Raw genomic sequence first — 8,144 nt, 5'->3', positions numbered from 1 at the left:
GAGATCTCACATCTCACAGCATGGGATTCAGAAAGGATGGTTATACCCATTGAGTGTTACAAATAACAGATGACTCTCAAAAGAAGGGTTGATAGGACGAGTGTTTGTATTTCTTTTTTATTATTTTTCCGTAGTGTGCTAAAAGAGAACAAAAAAATTTACAACTGTGTTATTCAACACATTGAGATAAGTGTCTACATCACTCCATTCATGGAAACTCTCTTAATTAGCCATGCAAATGCATTGACATTCACTGTTGCATTAATGCCATGTAGATGCATGGGGCATTATACATTGCATTAATAACCATATGTGTGTAGTACTTCACCACTTGGAAACCATACTTGTCGAAGAAGTACGAGTGTCAATATGTCTATTGACCATGAACACCGAACTCCATAGAGGACTCTAAAAAATGTCTTAGAAAGTATACAATTAAACCATTGAGTTTCTTTGGAAAGTATGTATATAAGTTTCCAATAACATGTGATGCTATGAGATATAGGAATGCCCTCTTTACCCTGCTCAATGTTCACACAGTAGTTTGGAATAGGCTGATTTTTTTAGCAGATAGTACTTTTGTATGGTCTTTAAACATAAGTGAGTTTGGTGTTTAATGGCATGTACATTCTGCAACAAGACTTCAAAGGGGGCAGGTGTAACTCAATGAACAATCCCAGAATCCCACCTTCCACCATGACAACTACGCAGCATGGCAAATCAATAGCACTCTTGGACACCATATTGAGCATCACATCATGCATTGTCACGTCGATTCGAAATGGACAGTGTTAAATGGAAAGAGCTACACTCTACTCGAATTGTTAAATTGTCAGTGGGTCATCGATGCCAAGTTTGATAATGATGACCAATGTTAAATGACAATAAAAGCTCCTTGGTGCTCACTCAACTCAAGGGTGGAGAGGCCAAATCAAAGAAAACTTCCAACAATCCAACAATAACCCTAAGAGAAAGGTTAAGGGCCCTCATTGAATTCTCCGGTAATTACCTTTTCTTGTAGAGAGCAGAGCTTTTCTGGGGAAAATCAGGAAGTGTCAAGCTACGGTGGTAAGTTGCAGTGCCCAAGCAGCAACTATACTTGTTTCCACACATTCAAAGAACAAAGATGAGTGCAGCTACTCACATAGTTGCTTTGTCTCTGGTTGAAAGGTAGCAATGATTTGACATTAATGATCTGGCATGTATATTCTTTCTTGTGGCTATTTTGCTGCTTGTGTTTGAGGAAAATGCTTCAGTCTGCCCCCTAAAGCTTCAGCTTTCAAGTCTAACAAAATAAAAACCATGCCTTTTTCTGTGCAAAGAATCTATTAAACAAGTACGTGCACTCAAACTGGAAACGTTTAGTTGCTATTCATGTTGACAAACAAGACTTTAGAAGAACATTACACATAGCCTACCAAGTGTTTTCATAGGTCAAGCTCCAAACCCATTTCGCTTCTCTACACACCTAAGCTACAGTTGTATCAACTTTCCTATCATGTTGAATTTTGTCATCCTCTATGATGCTCTCACTATCTGATCCAGATGATGCAGCATTTTCAAGCAAACATTTGCTCTCAGGCATGAATTTGCCAAGTTGATGACCTTCTGACAACAGCTTGCAAGACAATGGAGGGGGACTAAGCAAAGCCTGCATCGACATATTGGTATGATGAACTGATCGTCCACTCTTTGTTGCCATCAATCCAGCTGCAGCAATGGGTAATGGGCACACCAATCCATTCCTTGGTGGGACAAATGCCACAGGTAAAAACTCCATGGTATCACAAGCAAACCTCGAGTTGCAGAAATGGTTTTCCAATGCCCTTCGTCCCTGTCACAAATAATTATCAATCATGCCATCCGTCAAATAGCAAATTAGGAGCATGGCAGATCACATTCATGTACATCGACAACAGCTGCTTGTAAGTGCATGAGTACATTAGATGTGTGTTTTCATGTGACGTGTTGCAAATGCTTTCGGATAGTGTCTGCATGTAGGCATGCATTGACATCAAGATGGAGATGGATTCCTGGATGTTTCTGGACATGAGATGCAGCACAGAGCAAGAAATGATAAATCACACGCACAGTCCAACTTTCATCCATGGCCCAAACATACCTGCACTCGTGCATACTTTATATCGCAAACTTTCCTCGAGTTGAATGCCTCCCATTGTTGAGCATGGAAAGCCTTGTAAAACTTCAGAGTAGCCAAACCAGTTGTAAAATTCACAAATGCATAACCCAAATTGCACCTGTTTCTGCAATAATGTGGAAACGTTAGAAATATTGTGGGCAGTTTGGCTTCTACAAGGCAAAATCCCATCAGAACCACATACTTGAAGTCGATGGGGAGATAGACAAAGTCGTAGGCAGACTCTGGCTCACTGAAGTCCACTATTTGGCTGTTGTACTCAATGCAGTGATGATCAAGCAATGACAAAAGCATCTGCTGGCTGTGAAACAAATAGAAAGCTAATGAGACATTTTCTTACTCAGCGATTAACATCATAACTACCTCCCACCTGTATTTATTGGGTATGTTCTTGATCATCAGTGTGGTCCTCGAGGAAATCACCTCCTTTTCATCATACTCAAATTGAGGATGTCCTTTAAGGTTCAGATTCTTTTGAATGGCTCCACATCTTCCAGAGGCAGGGAAAACTGCAAAAGCATCATCGGCGCCACAAGCTGGTTCATGTACGACCACCTGGTACATCTTCGAAGGCGATCTTGCCATGCCGCTTTGTTTTCTCCTTGGGCCAGCGATTGCACCTTGCATATGAGTCACAATTCCTCCTCTCTCACGTTTAAGGTAGCGTCCGCGACACCTTGAGGTGGTACCATCCGGACCCAAGACAGTGTTGGGCAACACAGTTGCACTTTTGTTTGGGAAGGGCATAATGTTGCCTCCTGCATGCCATTCCTGTTGGTAAAGCCCCTGGGGACCCTGCCATCCATAGGAAGCAACAAGGTCCATCTCTGACAGACCATGCATTTGCTGCATGTGAGGAAGAGGATTCACAGCCCTGTCTAGGCAAGACCAAGATGGTTGAACATTGTTCTGCTTTTTCATTGGTCCTCCTTGCCTGCTGAACTCTATCTTAACACATTTCCCACATACCTCTTGGCCATTTAAGGCAGCCCATGCAGCTTCCGCATCACGAGTGTCATAGTATTCGACAAACTTGTGCTGCCGTTTTGTCGGAGCTTCTCGCACCTCCCTCACATCTCCTGCACAGTAGGCGCTGGTCATTTACAATGAGTAGTAAGCTCAAGGGTTCCAAGTGTACAGAGTAAGGTTCATACCGTATTTCTCAAAAACTTTCTGGAGCTCCTGCAATACCAGATCTGCATCTACATTGAACAAGACAAGAGTTCCCTGATTGTGGCCATCAGGACAAGGAACCGAAGATGAAGCCACATACTGAGCCCACACTACAGTGCCACAAAGGAGGCCCCTGCTTACAGAGGCCGAATCTTCATTTGCACCAGAGAGGACCACGCGGCCCTGAAACTGCATTCCATTTTGAGCATGTAGATGCTGCTGGAAACGATGCTGTCTAATAAGGTGCTGGTTCTGCATGTCCCTGAGTGCTTGACGGGATGCACGAAGATCAAAGAACTGGACAGAGAGGATACCTTGCGATAGCCTGTCAGCATGAAAAGCCCTGACATGGCCCCACTGCTCCAGCTCTTGGTGCAGATGAGAGACATCCAGGGAAGGGGGTACGCCGGAGATGACGAGAGCTCTAGAGATGTGCTCTTTCCATCCATAGTAAGGATGGAAATGCTTGTGGGTGTAGACAGTGAAAGTTTGTTGAGGAGGCATGTACTCAGGGTGCGGTAAATGACCAGGCAGATAAGGGGGCATTGATTGAGGAGGTGGCAGACCTGGCGCTGCCATGAAACTCATGGGGATAGGAGAGGGGAGGGAGAGGATAGGAGGGTTGAAGTGGCCCAGAGGAGGGCTTCCTTGCACTGGACCAAGAGACCCAACTGATAAGCTCGGAAGGAATTCACCCATAGCGGCACTGCAAGGGAGGAGATTAGCGGTTCCATCCACATGATGCTCGTATGCACCCATGTAATCTTCTGCAAAGCCTGCATAGGCCACATTCTCGCCTCTGATGAAGGAGGATTCTGGTTGAGCAGTTACACCGGTAGGAGCAGTATCATCACGGATGGAATCCGGTGCTACTGCTAGAGAGCTTGGGCAGCTGTAGAGTCCCAGCCGTAAGCTTGTATCCACGAGCTCATAGTTGCACGGACCTTCCATAGCAGATACACTCGCCTGGTAGCACACAGATACTCCTATTCCCGAATATGTACCGTGAACTGGCTGCATTAATATAACTGCTGAAGAAGGGCGAGCTGATTCCAAAGGGGTGAATTCACGTGCGTTGGGGTCTAAGGTGCAGGAGCTCAAAGAAGGGACGGCGGCAGAATCCTGCTCCTGCAGCTCGTCTCCACGGCAGCTCGACAAAGACGCTTCACAGAAAGAGATTTTCTGCTGCTGCTGCTGCTCCTCGTCTTCAAGAGGAAGCGCGGCCTCGCAGTTGTGCTGGTCAAGAGAATGCCGCAGCGAATGATGAGTAGACTGGGTGGGAGCACATTGTGAGGGTGTCATGATATCGGAAGGCTCGTCATCGTCATCGCCATCGCTGCTTGATTCGATCTGCTGATTCGTGTTACCATCTGTGTTACGTGGGCTGCGCTCCTCGTATGTAAGAGGAGAATCAACGGAGACAGGCGAGATTGATGGGGAAGATATAGGCTCCTTTAAGAGAGTGGGTGCGGCGCAGCAGCCACCAGCAGAGTGCGGAAGAGCTCGGGGGCAATGATGCGCAACCTCCATGAGCGAGTTAAGAAAGGGGGTCAGTACGATACCCCTGCGCGATTACAAGGGTCCCTTTCGCATTAAGCCGCAGCTAGAGGAAGGGAGTGGGCGTGTGTGTGTGTGTGTGTGTGCACTGTGTAGATGGGAATCCCTGTGCGTGTGTGTGTGAGACGGGGTTTTTCTTGCGGCTTGTCCCTTTACCTGCAACGTACCGAAAAGAAAGAGAGTGTGAGGAAGAAGCAGGTATAAGCGCAAAGGCAGGCTATTTGGCTGTTTGGCACTACTAAACATGGCAAAGGCAGGCTCAGCAGGTTATCAACAACAATCCGCATGATTGCTCAATCAGCTAAATTTAGCGCTGGTTCCTCGTCTGGTCGAAATCCAAAGTCGAAAGCTGATCAAGGTGAATACTGCTGAAGCATGACTGCCTGAGAGAGAGAGAGAGAGAGAGAGAGAGAGCGAGAGCTTACACCTTTCAGCTTTCAAGCATCAATCACGCAGAGTCGCCCCGCTGCCTATGATCAACAAGGACGTGTGCGTAGCCACCAAAGAATTGTTCAGAGAGTTGAAGCGAGTGCGACAGGAACACTCCTATACCGAAAGAAACACAAGCGAGAGAGAGAGAGAGAGAGGAGAGAGAGGGAGAGAGACCTGAGAAGCAAATTAAATGATCTTGAAGGAGACGGCGTCTAAATGGACTGTGGACACCTTCAAGTTTTCAACTTCTTCTGTGGAAAAGGGCTGGCTTTAAAATACTTTTCATTTCATCCAGGTAGAGTAAGTACTAAAGTACTAATAACTTCTGTAAATTAGCTTGAAATTGTTCCTTCTAAGTTCTAAGTTCTTATGTAAGCTATGTGTGTGAAGACCTTATGATAGGGATACATGATATAGATAGATAGATAGATAGCCGTGTACATGTACACTAGGTCCCGATCTTTTGGGTTGAGGAACCAGTGCTCAGCCATTGAATGTTGTCATAAGGCTGTAGGCTCATAGAAAAGTTGGGAGCAAAAGGCGGATCTGACATATATTGATTCGAGGCTCAACAATAGTGTGGTGAGGTGCTATGTACAAAGTCCATTTTCCTTTGAAACCATATATAGTGCCATGCCCTATGGATGTATGCTAAATTCTTAGCTTTCTTATAATTTCTAAATTCACCCTGAGGTAGTCAAAAGTTTAAATTTAAACGTTTATCATTGAAATCCAATTTTGAGCCTTGATTAAAGTTTTGCACAATAGAGACTCAAGATTCCTGAGTCGCCACTTCTGAGATGATCAATATTGCATGAACTCGCAACTAATGAATCGAAAATCCTGGGGCACTGGTCATATTCACTTTGAATTCCTTGTGTTTGGTTTTGATTTTGTAACATAAATGGAAAACTAGAACTATGAGCTACCAAGCCGGAAACCTCTTAACTCTCTAAGTAGGTATCATGAAGATTGACAACAATATACAAGCACCATAGCTATAACCTATAGAGATTGGTAATAGACAAAAGTGGGGACTTATAAGGAGCCATTGAAGCAAAGCAAAGTGAGGTACCTGCTACAAATGAGTCACACAAATAGACATTCGACAGTAGGTATACAGATCCTTATATTTCTTCTTTGCCTCCTCATCCTCCTCACATTGTACAAAATCTGGAGAAATCTTGCTCTACCATTGTAGCATCTCTTTCCAAAGGAGGCCTAGCATCCATATCTCAACATGTGATCATATGACATATGCATATAGATCATGCAATGCAAAAAAGGAGAGAATTGTAGACAAACCTTGCATGCATGCACTAGAAGAAAAACGCACATTTTGCATGCATACCATTTGGTGAATAAAATGAGAGAGAGAGAGAGAACATGTCTCCAGTGTGTATTTTGTTATAAATTGTTAAGAACTTTTGTCCTTTATTCTTTTGGTATATCCTACCATAAGAGACAACATTGTAACAAGGAAGCTTCTCTACGAAACCTCACACTAGAAGGCACCACAAAACACAACACATAAGTGACTACATACATTAGACACATTAACAAAAGGGTTGCATTCGGGGAAATGTTCGTTTGTTGTATCTACTGAGAATGGTCTAGGGCACACAATGTTAGAGATGTTTGTGCTCAAGGGTAGACCGGGTAGGCACTGTGCCTCTGGCAATGAATAGAGTTAACTTAGATTAATCAAGAGTATAGAGATAGTGATTTGGATGATTAAACATCAATACAGAGCGGTCAAGAGAAGATCAGAGAGAGATAGAAAGGATTTGAGAGCAAAAAATATAGATTAATTCAAGTACAAGAATCTAAGAACGCAATCAGAACCCAACAACCATATGCACAAAATCTTGTCAGCATACACCTTGATGGATCCACCCAATCCAGAAACCAAGCCCCCATCTCTATAGCTTTGAGCCTCCTCAAAAACCTCCGGCCACAAATTCAAAAGGAAACCCATAATCTCTCACTCAATCTCGGATGGAGAATATTGTAGATGCTTGCACCAGACCTTGATTGCTAATTGTCGATTGAGAGAGAGAGAGAGAGAGAGAGAGAGAGAGAGAGAGAGAGAGATCTGTTTGCTTTTCTCTTGCTTCTTCCTCGCACGCACTTTGAAATCTGTCCAAAAACTTTGGCTATTAAGTCTAAAAACTCCTTTCTATAATGTTTGCTTGTTGCTTTTTTCCCTAAATAGCCAAAAGATATTTTTAAATTATAGTATGCAAGCTTCGGCCTCAACAACACAGTGAGAATCCTCCCCATAGAGTTTTGGTCGGCACTTTGTGTGAAACCTGCTACAAACAATGGTCAACAATTTTTGCCAACAAACAACCAACGGTTGTCGATGGCCAACCACCAATGACACCACATATGAGACACTAGGGACTAGCACATGCAACTCTCCATCCAACCATGCCTAATATAGGTCCTTGGTCTGCTAAGTATAGGCTCCCTTGTAACACATGTGTGTCCTGGCCCTTGGCCCTACCTCGTCTTACCTTAGGCCTAACATTACTCCCCCCCTTGGAGAATCGTTTCCATCCTCGAAAATAAAATTGGTGATATCTTCATAAGAACACTAATGTTTTCCACAGTGGCATCCTTCACGGAATTAACTCTCCATTTGACAACATGGTTTAGTAGGAAGTTCAATGAAATCAAGGAGAACATCTTGATTTTTCACACTATTGTCCTTTTGCAATTGTTTTGTGTAACCAGCCTATATCCAACATAGTGTGTAAACTCTATTTAGAACTCACTAGAGTATTTTAAATGAGTTACCTCAATGAAGAGGTGTCTAAAA

General features: G+C 43.8%; 1 protein-coding gene across 1 annotated transcript; it reads right to left on the bottom strand.

Moving 5' to 3' along the window:
- Positions 1 to 1,351: 1,351 nt before the first annotated feature.
- LOC147435023 (protein terminal ear1-like) lies at positions 1,352 to 5,508 on the bottom strand. Its single transcript, XM_086491380.1, has 6 exons — positions 5,316 to 5,508; positions 3,313 to 5,044; positions 2,529 to 3,237; positions 2,343 to 2,459; positions 2,123 to 2,264; positions 1,352 to 1,834 (listed from the first exon to the last, which is right to left on the bottom strand). The coding sequence occupies exons 2-6, from the start codon at positions 4,859 to 4,861 to the stop codon at positions 1,469 to 1,471; spliced, it is 2,883 nt and encodes a 960-aa protein (XP_086347506.1). The 5' UTR covers positions 4,862 to 5,044; positions 5,316 to 5,508; the 3' UTR covers positions 1,352 to 1,468.
- Between the last annotated feature and the right edge of the window lie 2,636 nt (positions 5,509 to 8,144).

Source organism: Adiantum capillus-veneris, chromosome 19 (genome assembly GCF_014529385.1).
Source record: "Adiantum capillus-veneris isolate H3 chromosome 19, ASM1452938v2, whole genome shotgun sequence".
Taxonomy (NCBI): Eukaryota; Viridiplantae; Streptophyta; class Polypodiopsida; order Polypodiales; family Pteridaceae; genus Adiantum; species Adiantum capillus-veneris.
This window is presented reverse-complemented; position numbering and strand designations above follow the sequence as displayed.